A 23,779-nucleotide genomic window follows, 5' to 3' on the forward strand; every position below is an offset into this window, starting at 1 on the left:
CGTCTAGCCACTTCCTAAGAATGTGGGCAACTTTATCTGGTCTCCATGAATGGCCAATGGGTTTTGAGAGGGAACGCCTTCAGCAGATCCCCTGATGTAAGCAGTACGGTTCAAGATTACTGGAGGTAAGTTCAACAGCCCAAGGCTGACGTGGTGTCACCCAACGCTGGAAGGAAGATTTTTTTGGATAAAATGATGGTGAAGACACCCAAGTCCCTGTTCTGCCTCTCCCGGTCCAAGGACCTTCAAAGAACGTTATTTCTGGGCCCAAGAGATAAGATAGTCTTGAGTAAATGCCACATGGCCTCTTTGGTCCAAGGATCTTCAGAAAACTTATTTCTCAACCAAAGAGGCCATAAAACAGCCTTGGATAACTGTCCCATTTCCTTCTGAAGCTCTCAACTCTTTCTGATGTTTGACCAAGACGTATCATATATCTACAAATCAGTTTTACATCTGCTTTTTTTTTATTCCCTCCGATCTCTACTTCTCAATTACACTTTACCAGATAAAAAAGGATTTGCAAATCGCCATCATTTTAACGTCAAATTTAACCACCCATTCCCTACATATTTGACCCATCAAGTAAGTAACTTTAAAGTATGGATTATGCACAAAAGAAAATGGGTATTGATTATTACTCTGTCAACACCAAAGCATCCAATTCTCTTTTACAGAATAAAAGAACATTATAAAGGGAAACATTTGTGGATTGAATAGGTTGCAATTTGCAATTAAAAAAAAAAAAAAGAACAGGAATCCATAAATATTTTTCTTTCTTTCACTGCTACAATGATCCATCAATGCAACTGTGTAACAGCAAGAAAAACTGTGTCCATCACACTGAAATAATCTGTTGCTGCAACTTTGTAACAGCAAAAATAAAACACCAAACACTGTCAGGACATAATAATAAATGCAACTTGGGAACAGCAAGGATAAAATATTGTACCCACCAGAAAAACTGCAGTTCTCAATTAAGATCAGTGCAGTGATCAAGCAGAAAAATGTTACAGCCATCGCAAAGCAAATGCATCGAGTTTTGGAGAGAATAAAACCAGAATTAAATAAGGAACTGAAGGCACAGCTCCAAGACACACCCTTAAACATCCCCAAAACCCCAAGTGAAGAAGTAGAACACAATCTCACAGGATCACTATGGGTGGGGGTGTTGGGCTAGATGACCTACAAGGTCCCTTCCAACCCTGTCAATCTATATCGGAATCAATAAAGGAGAAAGTTTGTAGCTCAGGGTTGAAACGAGGAGTTCTGGTGCTGTCTAAGCTTGGTGGTTTTCTTGCAGACGTTTCATGACCCAACTAGGGAACATCATCAGTACTAGAAGGGAGTGGGGTGTGTGGAGAGGATGAGGGGGAGGGGGCGAGCAGGAGAAGCAGGAAGAGGAGGAGGAGGAAGAGGTCTCCTGCTCGAACAGGGGAATTAGATTAGAAGACTTCCAAGATCCTTCCCTTGTTATTCTATTTTGGATGGATGGATGGATGGATGGATAGATAAAAGATAAGCAGACAACAGAGAGAGTTCTAATAGGTGAGTGAATGGATGATAGAGATATAGAGGACAATGATAGATAGATAGATAGATAGATAGATAGATAGATAGATAGATAGATAGATATTGATGACATGATGGACAGATGAATAGAGAGAGAGAAAGAGAGGGGGGGGGTGACAGAGAGGTACAGTTTTTGTTGTATCTATAAACTTCAACTAAATTATTACAAATATTAAAAGCCGCCAAAACACAGACCAATCTCTCAAATAAGCAAACAGCAAAATGGAGTGTAAAAAATCTAAATTTTGTCCACTGTCCCTCGACCTCTCAGGGTAGATGGATCCCATTCCACAGAACCCAAATTTCCTGCCTTTTTTAAGGCTTCTTTTTTTCCATTCCTCATTTGAGCAAAGCCCTACCAAAAACTTGGAGCCACGGACGTCACCACTGTTCCCAAATCCTAAGTGTCAAATTGCCCACGAAATGTTGCAACCGCTGGATTTCTTTCTTACACAGCCAGGAATACCTGCTAAAATGCAAGGATTTCATTTTCTGTCGTCAGAGGATTTTAAGCAAAGGAGGAATTGCCTCCTTCCATGACCCCAGAATACAAATACATCCATTAAGATGATTCATAGATTGGCTGTTGATATGCAAACGGATGTGTAAGCTGTTTTCCTCCAAAATTAAGGAGGGGGGGGGGGAGAAATACATATACATTATGCAACTGTTGTGTGAAAGCCAAGAGCGGCTGCCCTGAGTCAAGCAAAGGTTTCCAGAAATTAAAGCTTTGATTAACTCTGTGCAGGTGGTGATCCACTGAAGGAAAAAGAGTGAAAAAGAAAGAAGGAAGGAAAGAAGGAAAGAAAGACTAAGGAAGGAAAGAGGGAGGGAGGAAGAGAGGAGAGAGAAAGATACTGAGAAAGAGAAAAAAAAGAGAAAGAGAGAAAGAGAAAAAGAGAAAGAGAGAAAGAGAGAAGGAAAAAAGAAAAGAGAGGGAGGGAGAGAGAAAGAAAGAGAAAAAAGAGAAAGAGCAAGAGAGGCAGGGACAGAGAAAAAAGAGAGAAAGAGAAAGAGAGAAAGTTGCTCAATCTCTTTTAGAACAGAATTCTTTATTGGCCAAATTTGATTGGACACACACAAGAAATTTGTCTCCAGTGCAGAAGCTCGCAGTGTACATGCAAGCAGCAGGGATTGATCATAAATCACAACTGCAGTCCTATGTCGTAAGAGACAACCAACAACTGATAGTCACAAACAATATAGGAGACGGTAATGGAAAAGACGAGAAGGATCATGGTAATACAGTCCTACAACATGGTTAGGTATCCTTAGGCATAAGACAAGGCTGAAGGGATTAAGTGTTCAGCAGAGGGAGGGCATGGGACAAAAGTAATCTTTGTGTCCAGTTATTTTGGCATGCAGTGCCCTATAGTTACAAAATGCCCTCTTGTCCTATATAGCAATGCCCTTCTGGAAAACCCCCAGTGATGGAGCATCCACAACTCTGGGAGACACGTCCATCACAAACACGCACACGCACGCACGCACACATACGCACGCACGCGCACCAGCTAGGTTTTGCCCCTGCTACAAATGTTATTTTACAGCTACTTATTTTCAAACAAGCCTTCATTAATTTATTTCTCTTTTTGGAAGAGTACCATCCAGTGGCAAAAAGCAAGAACTGTCAGCAGAAGTTGAAACTGAAGACACTTCCTTGAAAAACTTCTGTTGTTTCGACTAACTTATCAACTGCAAGGATTCGCTTAAGAACTGTGGCAAGAAAGACCATAAAATGGGGCAAAACTCACTTAACAAATGACTCACTTAGTAACAGAAATGTTGGGCTTAATTGTGGATTGTACATTGAGGGCTGCTTCTATATGAGCTTACAAAGGTAGTGAAATTTCAAAGTACTCGCTCTGAGATGGTTCGAACAATGTTTGCATACGTGAACAGCGCAGTCAGGAGTGAAATGAGTTCCATATTTTAGCTTCCTTAATGGTGGCCAATTTAAAACGCCACGCACGAAAGCAAAGAGAAATCAGCATGCAGTTGGGAGAAAGGGCAAAGGGAATAATTAAAAAATAAATAAATAAGTGTTTTCCCCAGTCAGATGATGGTTCAGCCCTAAACTGATTTTCGTTATGTCGCATCTACCCAATAAAGAAATTAAAACATTCATCAAAGTGACCCAGGTTGAAACTTAAATGGTGCAATTCTCAATCACGGCAGAGAATATATTTTCAGCTCAGTGAACGTTGAAAAAACAAAATATCCCAACGATCAAAAAAAAACCCACCCCTCAAACTTGATGGATTATTTAACACACCCATAGAGGCACAGGCCTTTATGGAAAAAAACAAAGCGAACCTAGAAAAAACAGAAGATACCACAATGGTCACACAGGACACGGGAGGGGCCGGAGCTCTGCCAGCAGGGGGAGAAGGGGCAATACCAAGAAAGCTCAGATCACAAAAATGAATAAGAAAGCCACAATGTTATAAACAAACCGAAAGTAATAATGAAATTATATCTAGATTATATATTATAACAATATAAGCTGACTGAAAAATTTTTTTCTTCTAGAATTAATATGCTGATCTTTTATGACTATGGATTAATGCTTGATATATGGATGTAACCTATGAGACTGGAGGGAGGGGGCCCCTGTCACACTTGCTACTGCCAAAATCTGTAACCATTCCATTTACCCTTTTCCCTATAAATGTTTTAAAAAAACCAATAAAACTTTTTTTCAAAAAAAAAAAAAAAAACTTGATGGATTATTTCCAAGCTGAAATATTGTTCCCTCTCCTGCAGAAAAATGATGGAAGGAAATTGGGGTCGTCAAAATTTCATCTGTTCATTCTATTCCCTCACTCACGGATTCATTCATTCAGAAGATATTGTAAAATTTGGAAAGGTAGCAGAACCATTAGCAGGGAAAATGGGCTGGCGATCAACCCTCTGTGGGGAATCGCTTAAAAGTCTGAATTTATGCCTGTGAAGAACTTTGAAAAAAAAAAGTACAAAAAAAAAAAAACCCTAACAAGGAGAGAAGCAACCTAGAACTAAGGAAAAACTTCCTGACGATCAGAACAATTAACCAGTGGAACAACTTGCCTCCAGAAATTCTGGGTGATCCATCACTGGAGGTTTCCAGGAAGTTATTGGACAATCATTTGTCTGGGATGGTATAGGGGTCTCCTGCTTGAGTAGGGGGTTAGACTAGAAGACCTCTAAGTTCCCTTCCAACTCTCTTATTCCGTATTTAGAGCGGGGTAAGAGAGCAATTTGCTCTATTTCATCAAAGGACACTACCATTGCTCAGTCCCAATTTATCCCCAAGCGGCTGTTTGGACAAAGTCAACGACACCGTCCTTCCAAAATTGTCAGTCTAACTCTTTTGAGAAACTCCTCTACATTCATGCAAATTAGCTATCCCCGGTCTTTCAAATCCTTTTTAAAGGAGGAAATTAATTGCACACCATTCCGTGGAGTTATTTCATTTGAGTGCCGGTCATCTTCTTTTTTAAAAAGTTTTTTCCCCCCCCTTTTTCTTCATTTCTTTCTTTCTGGGCTACCGCCGCCACTGCTGTTCATTTATTCCAATCTGCTGCATATTCCCGCAGCAAGATTATTACCTCTTTTGCTAATGGCTGCCAGGACTCATTTAATTCTGCTTAATGAATGTATGTCTGAGCTGCGGAACCTATTATGTGGAGCTTAATAAAGGTTGGGAATGAATTTCCCCCCCCCCACCAAATTTATGGCTACAGGCTGCTGCTTCCAGATAAAATACACGGTAATTGCTGGGAAGAAACCAGGCAGGGGAAATGCCGGGGTGAAATCCAGCCGGTTCTGACAGGTTCTGGAGAACCGAGAGCGGAAATTTTGAGTAGTTCAGAGAGCCGGCAAACGCCCCCATCTAGTCTCTGCCTCCCGAGTCCCAGCTGATCAGGAGGAAATGGGGATTTTGCAGCATCCATCCCCTGCCACACCCAACAAGCCACGCCCACAGAACCAGTAGTAAAAAAAATTGAATTTCACCACTGGGGAAGTGATGGAAAAAGCACCATACTCTGAGATGGGTGTGTGGTGGGTGAGGAAGGTACCCTGTGTATCAACTTATTCGAATCTGATTTTTAGGGGGAGAAATTCACTGCAGTTGTTAAGTTGGTCACACCAGTTGTTAAACAAATCTGCCCTTCTCCCTTGACTTTTACAATTAAAAGTCAAGGGAGAAGGGCAGATTCGTTTAACAACTGGTGTGACCAACTTAACAACTGACTTTGCTTGTCAGACGGTCGCAAAAGGGGATCACGTGACTCCAGGACACTGCGACCATCGTACGTGTGAGTCAGTTGCCAAGGGTCAAAGTTTTGTAACTGTGGGGGATGCTGCAATGGTCGGAAGTGTGAAAAACAGTCATAAGTCCTTTTTTCCAGTGCCGTTGTAAGTTGGAACGGTCACAAAATGAACTGCAAATACCACTGTAAATGTATGAATTGGAGTTTCTCTAAGCATCTCCATAGATAATTGTTGTGTAAAAGGTAAATGTAAATATTCCCCTCGCATATATGTGCTAGTAGTCATTCTCAACTCTAGAGGGCGGTGCTTATCTCCATTACAAAGCCAAAGAGCCAGCGCTGTCCGAAGACGTCTCCGTGGTCATATGGCTGACATGACTCAACGCCGAAGGTGCATGGATGGTCTAGGGTCTCCTGCCTGAGCAAGGGGTGGGACTAGAAGACCTCCAAGGCCCCGTCCAGCTCTGTTATTCTGGGAAGGTGGCCTCCCAAGAAGTGCAGTTGGTCCATAAACGTCCCTCTAAGCAAACAAGTTCCTGTTAGCATCTCTGCTAGATCCATCATCTCCTTCCACCATCCCTCCACTGTGGGTGTCTCGGAGCCTTTCCATTTTTTACATTCCACAAACTCCTCCTTTGAACCACAAAACTCCTTTCTCACCAATTACGTCACCCAACACCGCTTGCCTGCCTGCCTGATTCATTCCTGGGCTAGGGTGGTGACACATCGATTCAGCGGGGTGACTCAGAAGCAACTCACCCCCTTCCGAGATGCATCAGGCCACGTGAGCTGTGCAGCTTGGTAGACCCATCTCCAAACTCGGCTCCCTAATTTGGAGGAGAGCTTAGTAGAATAGCAGAGTTGGAAGGGACCTTGGAGGTCTTCTAGTCCAATCCCCTGCTCAGGCAGGAAACCCTACACTACTTCAGACAAATGGATGTCCAACATCTTCCGTAAAAATCTCAAGTGTTCACAACATCTGGAGGCAAGTTGTTCCACCAATTAATTGTTCTAACTGTCGGGAAATTTCTCCTCAGTTCTCGGTTGCTTCTCTCCTTGATGGGTTTCCACCCGTTGCTTCTTGTCCTATACCCTCAGGTGCTTTGGAGAGTAGCTTGACTCCCTCTTCTTTGTGGCAACCCCTGAGATATTGGAAGACTGCTCTCACGTGTCCCCTGGTCCTTCTTTTCATTAAACTAGATGTATCTACTGAGTTCAACCTTCCTTCTCCCCCTTCCCTGAAAAACAACAAATCAAGATCACCACGGTACATAAAAGTAAGCCAGTTGCATGAACGTGCAGGCCATGAATGAGTGAGCGTGCAAAATCTGCACAGTTCCAGAAGCAAACCACATTTTTTGGCCTTCTGTACGAGCCCAGCCTCTCCTTCCTTCGCTCGCTTGCCGGCCGAGTGAAGAATTAAGAGCAAATCTCGCCCTCGGCTCCCAGTCCAAATGTTCTCCGTTGCACGTGATCGATTTCACAGGCCATCACTTATTTAATGTGTGACTCGTGTAACAATTAGAGGCAAATAATAGAGCATCGGACAGTCAGCGGCTGCCAAAACTCCAAGCTTTATTATTCCGATATGATCCGTAGCGGGAAAGATAATTATGGGCAGAAGTGGGACCGCATCTCCTCCGTCGTAAATACAAGTCAGTTGCCAAGTGTCTGAATTTAGATCACGTGACCATGGGGGGGGGGGGGGGAAAGCTGCAGTGGTCGTAAGTGTGAAAATGGCCAAAAATCACTTTTTTCAGTTCCCTTGTAACTTGGAACACCACCAAATGAACTAAATGACATACACCTACTCATTCATAAACTGTTCAAAGTTTATTTATATTTTTTTTTTATATTTCTCATTTCTAAACCGCCCCACCGCCCTCTAAGGTGGTACCTGTTATAAACAAAGTGACAATGGCCCTGGGAAGAAGAAAAAAGTACCGTTGTTAAGCAAGTCGGTTGCTATGTGAGTCACACCTAATTTTTATGACCTTTTGGCCATCATTGCCAGGGGAACCACTGCAGTTGTTAAGTAAATCAGCTGTTTCTCCAAGCCAAGCATTAGCATTTGCAGGAAAGCAGAAAGATATATAGTAGATATATTTAGACACAATCATAATTATAGATAACTAAACCCCACACCAACGTCTTATGTCAGCCAAGAAGTAAATGTCAAAGCTGGAACAGAAGTGTGGCACAGAGGGGGAAAAACACAATTCTGGAAAAATTCACCCAATTAATTTTCCTCCATCTATCCAATCAGATTTTTCATCCACCTCCAGACAAGTCAAAATTGCTTCCTCCACCTCTGATCATCTGTAGTTTCTTTTTGCAAAAGCTCTAAATTCTTCTATTTTCTCTTAATTCCTCAACACGGTACCCAGGGATGCTATTTTTTTTTAATTAAAAAAAAAAAAAGAACAACGCAATCTGTTTTTGCATAAATATAATATGGTTCTCCCCACCCCACCACTCCAAAAAATAAGATAAAAATAAAACGGAGTGGAGAACTGGGGAACAAGGTGGAAAGTGACTAGAGTGGGAGATTCAAAGTTACTTCCCATCCAGGCAGGCATTTTGTGAGTGTCCCCACAAAACAATCCAACAACAATGCAGCCCAACAATAGTCAATTCAGTGGAGGCTTAGGCAGTGGGGTGGGGGGTGGGGAAGCACAGGTACAGAATAGGAGGTACCTGGCTCAATAGGAGTACCAAGATAGGGGGATCTTGGAGTCCTATTGGACAATCACATAAATATGGGCCAGCCGTGTGTGGCAGCTGCCAAAAAGGCCAACAGAATCCTAAATTGAATTAATAGAGGGGTAACAGGAGGACAATTAGCCAGTGGAACGGCATCCCTCCAGAAATTGTGGGTGCTCCACCACCACCGGAGGTTTTTAAAGAAGAGATTGGACGGCCATTCGTCCAGAATGGTATAGCGTCTCTTGCTTGAGCAGGGGGTTGGACTAGAAGACCTCCAAGGTCCCTTCCAACGCTGTTATTTAGATAGTGCTACTCTTATTATCGCATCGGTGAAATCACACTTGAGATATTAAATCCAGTTTTGGTCAATAATGATAGAAAAAAAGATATTGAGATCCTGGAAAGATCACATGATGAGCTAGGTATGCCTAGTAGTCTAACAAAGAGAAGGAATGGGAAGAACGTGGTAGCATCTTCCAACACTTGAAGGGCTGCCCCAAAGAAGAGGGGGCCAACCTATTTTCCAAACCCCCTGAGGGCAGGACAAGAAGCAAGGGATGAAACACATCAAGGAGAGAAGCTACCTAGAACTAAGGAGAAATGTCCTCTGCATGGAGAACAATTCACCAGTAGAACAGCTCGCCACCAGAAGTTGTGCATGCCCCATCACTGCAGCTTTTAGGAAGAGACTGACAGTCATTTCTCCAGAATGGTAGATGGTCTCCTGCTTTAACAGGGGAGATGGACTAAAAGAGCTCCAAGGTCCCTTCCAGTGCTATGGTTCTAGGAAGCCATCTCAAAATTCCCCCCCCCCGTGGCCCCCAGCCTCAAAAGGCTAGAAAACCAAACCTCTGCTAATTTTCTCTTGGTTTGCATTTCTCTTGCTTTTAAAAGCAAGGGATCAAAGGCTTCCTTGACAGTCAGGCCCAGGGAAAAAAAAAAAAAAGTTGATTGCCTTGAAGACTGAAGGGGTGGAACAGATGGTTTATTCGTTTTCTCGGTCTTTTCAAGTTTTAAAACAGCCCCTAATTAAGTCACTTAAAGGAGATCTAATTAGGTGGTGTCAGGAGACGTACTCATTATCAAGACATTTCAAAAACAGGCAAAAAATCCAAAAAAAAAAGAGAAAGAGAGGACCATTATCCGAAAGGAATTTTTAATAGCTTCAGTTATACCTCCAGCTGCATGTCTGTCTTAGACCAAATCCCATCTTCTTTGTATATCATCTTCTTCTATCTTCTTCATCTTCATCTTCTTCTGTCTTCATCATCATCATCTTCTATCTTCTTCAACTTCTTCTTCTATCTTCTTCCTCCTCCTTCTCCTGTTCTTCTTCCTCCTCCTCCTTCTTTTTCTGTCTTCTATCTTCTTCTTCAATGTCTTCTTCTTCTTTATGGCTATGTGGGCCATTTCTTACAAACCAGTTGATTTTATTTATTCATTATTATTATTATTATTATGTATTAAATTGGCATGCCAGCCGGCTCCCAAGCACAGTGGTTGAGAAATTGAAAACAAGAAAAGGACATTTTATTTATGCTCCTTCAAATGTTTTTACGGCCTCCTGTTTCAGTTGAGTGGGTAGCTGACAATACAGAAAAAAAACAGAATAGAATAAAAACAATATAAGGCCATGAAAAAAGAAAAAGAAATACCCCGGAGGCTGCAAAAAAACCACATATTTTTCCCATCATGTCAGGCTTTTGAACGCTGATGCAATTTATTGGCAGGTTTAAGACTATGCTTCATTCCTGGGAGCCCTGCAAACTCCACCAAGAAATGTCTTAATAAGAAAAAAAAATGTTTTCCACAAATGTAATTCACAGATTGGACCCAAAGATAAGAAAGCATTTGTAAGCCTAGAATCTGATGAAGGCATCTTTTTGGAAATGCCTTTTTTGCACAGGAAGAAAAAGGTTAAGCTGTTAGGATTGAACATAGAGTAAGATGGAGGTTGGAAGGGACCTTGGAGGTCTTCTAGACCAGCCCATGCCAGGACATCACATACCGTTCCAGGCGAATGGCTGACCAACCTCTTCTAGAGAAAATGACCATTGGCTTACCTGAAGGGTCCTTTTCTGTACACCGCGGGAGAGTCCAAGCAATGGGTTAATTCAGTCTGCTTGCCCTTAGGACTGAGGAACTATTTTTCCTTAAGCCACACCTCCTCCTGGTGTGCTCAATCCCCCAGAATTCTTTGAAGGAGTCAGTTCGTGCGGACGGAGCGAAGCGTCCAAGATGATGTACTGTTGACACGAGGAACCCGAATCCCGGCCTTGAGAGCCAGGGTGGGTTGGACTCTCCCGCGGTGTACAGAAAAGGACCCTTCAGGTAAGCCAATGGTCATTTTCCTGTACACCGCTTGGAGAGTCCAAGCAATGGGACATACCAAAGTTATTGTCCATCTGGGTGGGCAGAAGAAGGCTCCCGGGATTCGGTCTCTGACACAACCGCCTGGAGCACACGCCTGCCGAAAGACGCCTCAGCCGAGGCGAAAATGTCCAGTTTATAGTGTCGCACAAATGGAGAAGGAGAGGACCACGTAGCGGCCCTGCAGATGTCCAGGATCGAGGCCTGGGTGGCCCAGGCCGCTGAAGTAGCAGCACTTCGTGTGGAGTGTGCAGTGATGCCGCGCGGAACGGCTTTGGATTGACTTTCATAGGCAGTCGCAATGCAAGCGCGAAGCCACCTGCCAATTGTGGAGGAAGTGACCTTCTTCCCTAGGGAACCGGGCTGGAAGGAGAGGAAAAGAGCCTCTGATTTCCTGAATTCCGCAGTACGAGCGATGTAGACCTTCAGGGCCCTCCTGACCTCAAGATTGTGCCAGGATCGCTCTCTGGGATGCGACGGATGAGGACAAAAATTTGGCAACACAATGTCTTGCGCTCTATGGAACCATGAGTTTACTTTGGGGGTAAAAGTCGGGTCCAGCCTCAAAATGACCCTGTCAGGGTGGATGACGCACAGATCCTGGCGAACAGAGAGAGCCGCCAGCTCCGAAATCCGGCGAGCTGACGTGATGGCAATCAAGAAGGCCGTCTTCAGCGTCAGGAATCGAAGAGAAGTAGTGCGTAAAGGCTCGAATGGAGGGCCAGAGAGGGCCCGCAGGACCACGGACAGCTGCCAAGTAGGATAGCGATGAACGGTGGGAGGGCGAAGGTTAGAAGCGCCCTTGAGGAAAAGACGCACCTTCGGGATTTTGCTGAGAGGCAAAAGGTGGTCGCCCGACCAGACAGTAGACAAAGCCGCCACTTGGCGTCGAAGGGTGTTCGGGGCCAGGCCCTTGTTGAGTCCCGCTTGAAGGAAGTCAAGCACTCTGGGAACAGGCGCGGTAGTCGGCTCGATGAGCAGCTCCTCACACCACTTGGCGAAGGCGGCCCAGGACGCATCATAAATCCTAGTGGTTGAAGGGCGTCTAGCCGCCTGAATGGTGTTCACTACCTCCTCCGACAGGCCTTGGTCTTTTAGTTGGTCCCCCTCAAGTGCCAGACGGCCAACTGGAGCCACTGGGGCTCTGGGTGAATCACGGCCCCCTGGCTGAGGGAGATCTGGTCCGGAGGAATGCGCCACGGAGGAGACACCGACAGGTGGACAAGGTCGGCAAACCACGACCTGCGGGGCCAATGCGGGGCCACGAGAAGGACCTCTGCTCCCTCTGCGATGACTTTGGAGATGAATTGAGGAAGGAGAGGCAGGGGAGGGAAGGCATACAGTAGCTCGCGGGGCCACTTGCAACGCAGTGCGTCTGTCCCCTCCGCCCCCGGGGTGAAGAACCGGGAGTAGAAGCGGTCGAGCTGCTTGTTGTCCCTTGACGCAAACAGGTCTACGGCCGGAGTCCCGAATCTGTCGGACATCTGGTGGAACAGGCGAGGGTCCAGTTTCCACTCCGCAGGATCTATGGTCGTCCTGCTCAGCCAGTCGGCCTGTGTGTTGTCCACTCCGGAGATATGGTCGGAGCGAAGGGATTCCAGATGGCGCTCCGCCCAGCGTCCCAGGGACTCCGCCTCTCTCATCAGTGCTCTGGATCTGGTGCCGCCCTGACGGTTGATGTGGGCCTTGGTGGCCACATTGTCCGTCATCAGAAGCACATGTTGACGATGGATGGGCCGGCTGAAATGTCGCAGGGCCAGGCGAGCAGCTCTCAGTTCCAGCAGGTTGATGCTGTAGCTGGATTCCACTTGGGACCACTTGCCTTGAACAACCAGGGACCCCATGTGGGCTCCCCAGCCGGAGAGGCTGGCGTCTGTGGTGATGATCAACCTCTCGGGTTCCTTGAATAGGTGGCCCTTGAGGATGGCCGGAGACACCCACCAGCGGAGAGACCTCTTCACGTCCGGGGGAACTCGAATCGGCCTGGTAGAGTTGCTCCTGGATGCCCTCTGGTGCGGCAGCAGCAGCCACTGAAGAGACCTGGAATGCAGGCGGGCCCACGGCACGATGGAAATGCAGGAGATCATTTTTCCCAGCAGCTGCGACAGAAGGACCACTGGAGCCTGCCTCAAGCTCAACACCTTGTGGGTCATGGACCTTAGACCGGTCAACCTGTCTCGGGAAAGGAAAACCCTGCACAAGTTGGTATCTATCACCGCCCCCAGGTGTACAAGTCTGTTGGTTGGAGTGAGATGGCTCTTCTCTATGTTTAGAGTGAAGCCGTGATTTCTGAGGGATCTCATAGTGGTTTGGAGATCCCGAAGGGCCTGCTGCCTGGACGACGACTGGATCAGGATGTCGTCCAGGTAGCACTGGAGCCTTATGGGCCTGCGTCTTAGCTGAGCCGCCACTACCGCCAGCACTTTGGTAAACGTCCGAGGAGCGGACGAGAGGCCGAATGGAAGAGCTTTGTACTGGAAGTGGCGACCCGCATAATAGAAGCGCAGGAACTTCCTGTGCTGAGGACGGATGGGGATGTGGAGGTATGCCTCTTTGAGATCTATAGATGTGAGAAGATCTCCCTGTCGAATCCCCGCCAGAATGGACTGCAGAGACTGCATCTTGAACCTCCGGTAGGCGATATGCCTGTTGAGGTTCTTGAGGTCCAAGATGGCTCTCCACCCCCCCGAGTTCTTTGGTACCAGGAAGAGGATGGAGTAAAACCCCTTCCCCTCTTCGCCTTGGGGAACTGGTTCCACGGCCCTGATGTCCAGGAGATGACGGACTTCCTGGTCCATACGCTGCCTCTTTTGGGGGCAGGACGGGACAGGGCATCGGATGAAGGTCCGAGGGGGAAGGGACAGGAATTCCAAGGAGAGGCCTTCCCTGACTGTCTGCAGAACCCAAGCATCCTCGGTGTTCTGGACCCAATGGGAGGCGAACAGCTGTAGGCGACCCCCGATGGGCGCCAAGCCCTGGCAGTCACTTTGACTTACGGAACGGCCTGTTGGAGGCCCCACCGCGGTTATACTTGCGGAAGCCGAACTGCTGCCTGCCTCTGTCCCGAAAGGGCGCTCTGTCTTGGGACCTGTCGCCCTGCTGGCCGAAGGACCTATTAGAGGGAGAGAAGGAAGAGGCAGAGGTGGAAGGCTCGGAGGCACGAAAGGACTGCCTCCTAGAGTAGGGAGCGGCCTTACGTTCCTGCTTTTTATTTAGAGAAGGTAGGATCTTCCTCTTGTCCTTGGACTCAATGAGGAGAGGATCCAGGGACTCGCCAAACAATTTGGACCCCTTAAAGGGGGCGGAAGCCAGTTTCCATTTGTTTTTCTGGTCCGCTTGCCAATGTCGGAGCCAGATCAGTCGACGGGAAGTTATGTTAGAACCGAGGGCCCTGGAGGCAAATTTGGTGGCATTGAGGGACGCGTCAGCGGCATACTGGGAGGCCGCGATTATTTTTGACACGTCCTGGTGGAGACGGATGTCTCCCGCCGGGAGCTTGTTTAGGAGCTCGCGCAGCCAGATCACAGAAGCCCTATTAAAAAGGAAGCGGAAGAAGAGGCCCTGATGGCCCAGGCAGCCGCCAGGTGGGTCTTGTGGCACGCCTTTTCCGCCTTCTTGTCCTCCGCCTTAAGGCCTTCCAGGAGGTCGGCCGGTAGCGAGGAGTTGGAAGTGAGCGCAGCGATGGGCGGGTCGACAGTGGGAAGGGCCAGAAGGTCCTCCAACACTGGCTCCATAGTATAAAGCTTCCTATCTACCCCACTGGGAGAGGATTGCGTGGCTGGCTGAGCCCACTGGCGCTGGATTAAGTCGAGGAACAGCCCCGGGACCGGAACCAGCTCTTGCTGGGGCGCTGGCACATCAAACATGACCGCATTGGGATTAGCCGGAGGGGCATCATCCGCCGGCGCGGTCGGCTTGGGCTTGATCCCCACCCTGGTGGCAGCCTTGACCTTGTGAAGGACCGATTTAAAAAGGCTGGGCTTGAAGAGACCCGCAAAGGCGGGCGCTTCGGGGGGAAGGTCCTCGTCGTCCGAGAGGCCTAGCACCTCCGGGTCAGGGTCCTCAATGGCAGAGGCCTCGCTGACCACCGAGGATTCCAGGGAAGGATGGCGAGCACGCTTGCTTGGGGGCGGAGCTGCCTGATCGGGCTTGGGACCCCTAGGGGCCGCTGCGGTAGGGCTTTTAAATTTCATGGCCTCCGTGATGCCCTTGGCAATGGCGCGGGCCATTAGCTCCTGCATGCGGGGTGATAACTCCTCAGAGTCAGAATCGGGATCCAAGCCCTCTTCTAGGGGGGGTGAAGCCTCACCCTGCATATCGTCTATGCTAGCATCCCCAGGGGGAGGAACCTGTTCACAGGCCCAAGAAGGGACCGGGGAAGCCGGCTCTGCAGATGACCTATTAGGGGATAGGTCCTGGGATTCCACCTCCTCGGCGAGGACCGACTGGAGATCTTCCCGGGAGGGAGGGGCTCCTGAAAGGGACTGCACCCTGTCTGCCTGGCGTCTGGCCTTCTCGAATTGCTTGTCAAGGGCCCGCTGGCGCCTTTCAGCATCCTTGGCCTCAGCTACCGAAGGGGTTCTGGAACGCTGTTTCCCAGAGCTACCCCCACCACTCTTGCCCGCACCCCCACTCCCCGAAGAGGAGGAACCCTTGCTAGGGGCCTGCGAGAGGCTCGGCCTAGCGTCTTGGGAATCGGGAGGACTGGGCAGGTCCATAGTCAATGACCACACAAGATGGAGCAAGGCTATGATAAGGCAGAAGGATAGATATAGACTGGGTGCTGTAATGGGAAACAAAACGAAATGATCGTTAAAATTGCCATATATACAATTAATCGAATCAATACTATGAAATCATCCCATGTTTCACACCAGTCGGAGGCCCAGGGGTAGGATTGGGGCCTGCACCGAGGTGCAAGGCTCCGCAGGAGAAGCAGGGAGGAGAATGACTATAGAAAAAATCTTCAGGCCTGCGCTTACTTAGGCCTCCTCCCTGAGCCGGTATGATGACCGTTGGAATGGCACAGGAACCAGCGCCGCTCGCAAAAATAGACAAATGGCGAAGGTGGCGATCCTAGCCCGAGAAACCCTTGCTAGGCCCTGCCACCTCCAGCGGCCTCCTGACAACGAGGCTGATGCAAAATGGCGGCCATGGCTGGGCGCGCTATTTTCGCGCCTAAAAATGGCCGCCGCAACAGCGTGGGGCTAAGGGAGAGCGAGGGGCGAACGCGCCTCGCAATGGCGACGATCGCCCACTCCTCCCTGCGGCAGAGGTCCTCTAGCAGGCCGGGGAGCGAAAAAACTTCGACGAAAATAACAAACGAGGGGCCTGGGGACTTAGGAACCTCGCCGCTGCAGCCGCGCCGTTTTAAACGACAAGCGGCAGGCCTCCGAAGCCGTCCCAAGAGGATCGGCTGAGGGGCACCCCCCACCACCTTGTAGCTTACCTCCTGGCCTTCAAGTGCAGATTCTATTGAAGAAAGTCGCAGAATTGAAGAGAGAAACGTCTCACGAGGTTGGGGAATATTAGAGAAAAAACTTTAAACGCAATTAGAGAGTCCAAGCCAAAAAAAAAAGATCAATTTAGCTCAGAGCTCTAACTAAATACGTCCAAACGGGCTGACTGAGGAAGAATTCTGGGGGATTGAGCACACCAGGAGGAGGTGTGGCTTAAGGAAAAATAGTTCCTCAGTCCTAAGGGCAAGCAGACTGAATTAACCCATTGCTTGGACTCTCCAAGCGGTGTACAGGAAAACCTCCAGTTATGGAGCACCGAACTAGAACTGTGTTGTTCCTCTGGGTCATATAATATATGTGGGTATATACATAATTTTGTATTTATGTATTTTGGCGTGGTTATGTAGTGTGTATTGGAGGTGGTGACCCTTTGAGAGCTGCATGCAAGGAAATTTCATTTTAATGTATGTCAATAAGTGTACATTCAAAGTGGCAATAAAGTTATTATTCTATTCTATTCTGATTTCTATTCTATTTATTATTTCATTCTTCTATTCTATTCTAAAGTTATTGTTATTCTATTCTATTCAATATTCTATTCAATCCTATATTCTATATTATTTCATTCTTCTATTCTATTTTAAAGTTATTGTTATTCTATTCTATTCAATATTCTATTCAATCCTATATTCTATATTATTTCATTCTTCTATTCTATTCTAAAGTTATTATTATAGTCCAGTCTAGTCTAGATTCTATTCTATATTCTATATTCCATTCTTATTCCTATTCCATTCTATTTTATTGATCGTCAGACGTGGAGCAACCTTTTTACTTGAATTTCAAATATTTCAAAGATAAGCAGAGCTGACTTAGGGCCAATTAATTACTGGGGTTTCCGAAACTTGGTCATTCCAATTTCCCCAGAACCTGACATAAACGGTACCAAACAAACCTTTTGTGATCAGGGAACTTCTTAAGCCGTCCTTTGGCTGTTTGTGTGGACAGGCCCCTCCTGCCACCCTGTGGTCAGTTTCACACCCACACAAACAGACATGGAGAGCACAAGGGGTGTTTAAATAACGCCACAGCCAGAAAGCAAAATTTCTGTATTTGCAACCCTCTCTTGGGCTTCCTTGGGTGGGACAACAAACTCCACGCTTTGCACCAGATTTCACAAGCTTTTTAGGAGACGGATTTTTATCCCGAGAACTAGAAACCGATTAAAATGTGACAAAAGGAACCGTGAATTCCCCCCTTCCTCCTGCAGCAAACAGATCTGCTCACCGCTTCTCCAGGAAAACAGAAAATGAAATAAAGGATAAATACTTCAAGGCCTGATGGTGCATTTCGCAGGTATGGCCCTTTCTCTCTCACACATACTCCAAAACGCAACCGTTATTTATGTCTTTTAGCCTCCAGTCCCCTCATCATCTTTGTTGCTCTTTTCTGCACTCTTTCTAGAGTATCTTTGAACCACTGTATCCATGGTCCAAATACTGTTATTTCACCAGGTAAAAACGCTCAAGGACAGACTTGACCCATCAAAGCGACAAAAGTGAAGTCAGTGAAATCTCACATCCAATGTTATGAAATCTACTTACCAATCTGGTATGCCATCCATCATTCCTGTTAATGAGCCTGCACATCACCAAAAGAAAAATGTATTTCCAGAGGAACTAAACTAAACCCCACAGAACATAAAGCGGAAAGAATAAAAGTTGTCCAGTTTTTCTTTTCTTCCCCCCAAAAAAGAGAGAGAGAGAGAAACCCACCAACGTTTCTGCAATTGGAAAGAGCTACGAGGCCCAGGTGCAAACTTGGACCGGAATTCAAAATTCAATATTCCACTTTAAGGTGTTATTTATCGTGCAAAGCTTCATAAAACTGCAAGGCCGAATAGGGAGCGATTGCATGGTTTAAGTAACTGAAAAGCATTAAAAAAAAAAAAACACACACACACCACCATTTCCATTCAGAGAGATTATTCTGTAAAAACAGGCAAGGATCCCCATGGGGCTTAGTCAAGTTTTGGCTGATGTTTAATAGGTGTTTTCCCCCCCTTATTTTTCTCTTTCAAGTTGTAGGCTTCTATTCTTCCCGATCAATTAGGATACACGTAATTTCTACCAACATATGGTGAGAAGATGCTACAAAAGTTCATTTCCGTCAATATATATATATATTTTCCCCAAGCCATGATATTAAACTTCAAGCAAACTTTCAAAAGAATGATAAATGTTGAGTAGATTGAGGTTAGTCAGAGCATCAAAAGGTTTTAGATCGGGTTTTTTTTCTGCTATCAACTTTCAAAACTTCTCTTTATGAGAGAAGCATAAGCAGAAGTTGTGGAGTTGGATGGATCCCCAAGGGTTATCTAGTCCAACCCTCTACAAATTAGAAAAACTCGCTTTGAGAAACAACTAACCAGCCTCCTGAAGAGATGGAGAATAGCAATAGCACTCATATACCGCTTCACGGTGCTTTCCAGCCCTCTCTAAGCGGTTTACAGAGTCTGCCTCTTGCACCCAATAATTTGGGTCCTCATTTTACCAACCTTCTAAAGGACGGAAGGCTGAGTCAACCTGGAGCCTGGTGAGATTCAAACTGCCAAATTGTAAGCAGCCGGGAGGAAGCAGAAGTAGCCTGCAGTACCGCACTCTAACCACTGCGCAACCACGGCTCATAGAAGCCATCATCTCCAATGACGGAGTGTTCCATTGTTGGATCAACAATGTTACTATGATAAACTTTTAGTACTAATATTGGAACTGAAAGGAAATTGTTTGGCTCTCCAAGGAAAAATCCAACATTAGAACATGGAATTGGATTTAAAGACAAAATGTATCTTCTAAAATAGAACATACAATCATATTGTATGGAATATGATTGGAAGGGACTTGGAGGTCTTCTAGTCTTACTCAAGCAAGAGGCACTATAATATTCTGGGCAAATGATTGTCCAATCTCTTCTTAAAAACCTCAAGTGTTAGAGCATTCACAACTTCTGGAGAAAAGATGCTGGATTACCATTTGTGGTGTAGGATTTCCTGCCTAAGCAGGGGGCTGGACTAGAAGACCTCCAAGGTCCTTTCCAACTCTGTTATTCTATTCTAAAGTCTTTCCACTGATCAATTCTTCATTCTGTCAGAAAATGTCTCCTTAGTTCTAAATTGGGTCTCTACGTTCCAAAATTTCTCAGCAGATTATCGGCTAAGGTGGGAAGCTAAAATGGTTAGGAGTGAAAAGAACACCACCAGGAGATCCCAACAAGGGGAAAAACTGAACCAGGAAGCTGAAAAATATTGCAAAGAAAAATGCTTCTAAACCACTGCTAAAAACATCAAGATGTGTCTGCGTCATTCCCAGAAAGCCAATATGGTTTTAAAAAAATCCACTTCCCCTTCATCTTTTTTAAAAAACTTTCTGATGCCAAGATAACCTTAACTGCCTTCTGAACTCCCTTTCGCACCAGGGCAGCATGGACTGGCTGCTAAAACCCAAGACACCACTCTCTGATTTCCTTCTTTCTGTTATCCCACAGGGTGGAAATTATCTGTAACTCAAACCCAGAGTCTTAGCTACCCACATAATAAAGAGGCAAGGAAAACACTGCCAGCTCTCCAAAGGAAAGGGCCTTGTGTGTGTTGGTGTGCGTGGTTCATAAACTCTGCGCGTTTTGACCACAAGCAGCGTGGTTTTATGGTAGGAAAACCTAATCCTAGCGACAACGTTCCTGAGAAACAGGTGGAGCATCAAACGTGGTCTCTCTGTGGTTCCTTACCGAAAGGATCAACCACAAAGCAATCCATAATTCAAGATTTCGGACAGAGTCCAGGTCTCCCTGGAGAAGTGGACGAGGCTGCCAAAAATGAGACGCCCAAACCAGAGAGGCCGGAGGAGGAGGAGAACCGGAGTCCAAACGCAAGGCCGAGGCTCGGCTTGGGCAGCTGTTTGCAGAATCCATTTGGAAAACGGATCCTCCTCCCCTCAACCCGTGAATTAAAGAGAAACCAAAGTCAAAAGTTCAGCCTCCGTGCGAAGGCCAGGACGGGTTGACTCCATCGTCCTGTGGTTGCAGAGGGCTGAAAAAGGTCTGTGGGAGGCATGCGAACAGGAGGAAAATCTTGTTTTTCCAAGTTCCTTTAAGGCTCTGGGGTGGAAATGTATTTGTCAATCAAGGGAAAACTTAAAAACACCCACAAACGTCAGAACTGCCTGTACGGAAAGAAATTCATTTTGCAAAAGGACCAGAGCAGAAATAAATAAGATTCCTCTTCTTCCAACAGCCACGGAAGGGCTCTCCACAATCCAGCTTTAAAGCGCTGCCTCGCATCATGCTATATAGCACGAACGTGGTTCACAAGCCGTCATGTCCTAAACCAGGGGTCAGCAACCATGTGGCTCTGGAGCCGTGTGTGGCTCTTTCATCCCTCTCCCTGTCACTCAAAATATGCATCACAACTGCCAATGGGTGACACCTACCGATGCACAAATTTACTAAGCTTTTCCACCCCTGGTAGTCCAACCATGGATAAACCCAATGAAAGTTTCAGAAGGAAACAGAACCTTTCATTCAACTCCACATGCTAGTTTTGTGGCTGCTCAGGAAATAGTTCAGGCAGGGGAAGGGTCCCGTGTCTCCCGGTGTTTTCTTTTTTCTGTGGGAAAGCGCTCTGAGTATTTAAGGTTGCCGACCCCTGCCCTGCGTTAAACCAAGCACGCCCAATCCAGGTCAAGCAAAAAACGACTCAGCCCAGCCAATAACCTACTGTCACATTTTCTTCTCTCCCTTAAGCTAATCTGAGAGGCCACACCGCCAACCCAGGCTCCAGCTGACTCAAGATGCGGAATTAACTTCCTATCTGTAGGAAGAGGCGACAGAGATAAATAAATTTATAAAAGGAATAAATCAGGGAAATGCGCCTGGAGCCGAACTCATTGCCCTGTGGATGAAACGATGACTAAGTAGCTCAAACCTTTTATTTGAAGGCTTGCAACGAAGGCAAATTAAACCCTACTCAGAGGCAATTCAACACACAGATGACACTGATTCTTGTTGTGGTTGCTTTCATGTGTCATACGAATCCCAAGTTTGTGGTAGCTTACAGAGAGCAGGTTGCGTCTGCACAACTTCCTTTTTCTCATTTATTCAGATTTATTTTCTTAGATTTCCCCCCCCCCCCCGCTCCCACCCTAATAACCACAGACCAGTTTTTGTTCTCCATTCTTCAGGCCCACCATGGGAAGCATCTGAAAACTACCTCAAGAGACCAGCTTTCCTTACCTAAACCATTATTTAGGTTAACTACAGTTTGTTAAACGACTTCGGGGTTGAATCACAGTTTAAACATCACAACAAGCTTACATCTCGTGATAGGCCACAAACAAGCATTGCTTAGCGTGTGTGATCATGGCCTCCTTCTCTTTCAAACCTGGTTTGATTAACACAGAAAAGCAAATAGTGTGGTAGCTATTACATACAAACAGGGAGTCCTTGCCTTACGACCAAAAATTGAGATCAGAATTCCCATTGTGAAGCAAGGTGGATGGTTAAGTCAGTTGCACCTGACTTGATGACTTTTTTTTAACCCGGTCGTTAAGTGAATCTCTACAGTGGTTAAGTGAACTGTGCAGTTGTTAAATGAATCCGGCTGCCCCTTTGAACTTGGCTGGTCAGAAGGTCGCAAAAGGGGATGACATGACCCCGGGCACATTGCAATCGTCATAAATATGAGGCAAGCGTCCTCATATTTATGGAATTCTTGCGATATTTTCTGGGAAGAAAAAAAAATAGGGTAAATAGCTAGAAAAACTGTGAAAAAAAGGTGAAATACAGGGCATACAGTGATGTTAACTACATGTAAAAATTGAATAAAAAACGACAAAGAGCTTAGTAAAGAGAATAATACTGTGGAAGTTGGAATAGCAAAGCTATGGTTAAAAATGATTAATTTGTAAAGATAAATTAATAGTAATTGGTTGAAGACAAAAAGAAAAGGGTGTTTATTAATGATATGTAAGCTCGAATGAATTAATGGAAAAAGATAAAGCATTATATAAAGGAGATGAATATTGATAAAAGTGGGAAGATTTGAATATATTGAAACTATGATTATAAATAGGATGCATAAGTTGTGACCTGGTCCACACTCTGTCCATAAAGTATGTATGATGGGGAAAAATTGCAATAAAACTTGTCTTAAAAAAAATTACGAGCCAAGCTTCCAAATGTTGATCACGGGAATGACGCAACGGTTGTTAAGTGTGGAAAAACAGACATAAGCCCCCCTTTTTAGGGCCTTTGCAACTTCACATCATGGTCGTAAGTGGAGGTCTCCCTGAATGTTCAGTCTTAAAGGCTCAGTCCCCCGTGCAAACTCACCTGGCCTGGTTAAGTGTGCTGTATGAACCCTAACCCACTCTGGTCAAAAGAAAGTAGAACTCTTACCATGCTCCAGAAAGACGTTGCAGTGGGTGCCCCCTTGCTTTGACGACGCTTCCTTCTTCACCCCACTCTTGATGAAGTGCAGGGCAGGAAGACTGGGCCTCCGTTGGTCGCCCACAACTTTGCCAGGTTGCTGACCCATAGATTTTTTCCCCTCCCACGCGAGGACAGACAGGAAACTTCAGCGTAGCCGTCCAAGCGCCGGCCTCTCAGAGCAAAAGCCAATCTTCTCTCTCTCCTTCTCCCTTTCAGCCCTGCGTAAATTTGCAAACTTCCATCCGGTCAGCAGGCCGGATTTTAAAGAGTCCTCTTTTGCTCCGTCTTGGCGCTTCACCTGCGGTAAGGTGAGGTCATCCGATTGCAAGAAGACTCCCACATAAAGGTCCCCTTTTTCTGGCATAGCTCGGGCCAAAGTCCTCCTGGCTTTAAGTGTTTATTCCAACGGAATCAAACAGAGTCCAAGAATTTTTGGGTTGTTTTGTCGTTCACCAGACCTCCATAAAAGTCCCCAAATTGTCATCTGTAACAGGAGACATTTCAGTAATGTTCAGTCCCGATGCAAACACCTGTGCGCCCCCATAGTCATTCTACCGTTGTTTCTGCCCTTTGGACATTCCTAGGAAGGTCAAATGGGAATTGAGGGTGAGGGAGGGGGCGGGTGGGGGGGCATTTTAAGGACCAAATGTGGCGATATCCGCGGGTAAATTCAATAAACCCAGCCACAGTCGGGTGTCCTGAGAAGCAAAGCATTGGTGAGCCTCGGAAGGAAGAATGGGGGTTAGTCCAAGGAGAGGGAAAGAGATGGAAGAGGAGCCTTGCCATGGAGGGGTCATCTCCGGTCAGTGCCGGTCAGGTTGCCCTCCAAAGCAGGTATTGGGGGGGATGGGGGGTGGGGGTTCAGTCAAGTGGGGGTTTGGTTGCTTTTCTGAGGATGGGGGCCCAGCATCGGTTCAGAAGCAGCAGGAAGAC

The 23,779-nt window shown here is 46.3% G+C and overlaps 1 protein-coding gene across 2 annotated transcripts in view; it reads right to left on the reverse strand.

The window, feature by feature from the left end:
- ABL1 (ABL proto-oncogene 1, non-receptor tyrosine kinase) overlaps positions 1-23,375 on the reverse strand; it is a 64,237-nt gene extending 40,862 nt beyond the window's left edge. Inside the window, exon 1 of one of the 2 annotated variants that reach the window (XM_081967529.1) lies at positions 22,814-23,375. In XM_081967529.1, coding sequence (XP_081823655.1) covers positions 22,814-22,952 — 139 coding nt within the window. In that variant the 5' untranslated portion in view covers positions 22,953-23,375. The remainder of the gene's footprint in view (positions 1-22,813) is intronic. The other variant, XM_081967528.1, reaches the window with a different exon arrangement.
- Between the last annotated feature and the right edge of the window lie 404 nt (positions 23,376-23,779).

The sequence above is a fragment of the Natrix helvetica genome (genome assembly GCF_964273705.1).
Source record: "Natrix helvetica genome assembly, chromosome: 15".
Classification (NCBI taxonomy): domain Eukaryota; kingdom Metazoa; phylum Chordata; class Lepidosauria; order Squamata; family Natricidae; genus Natrix; species Natrix helvetica.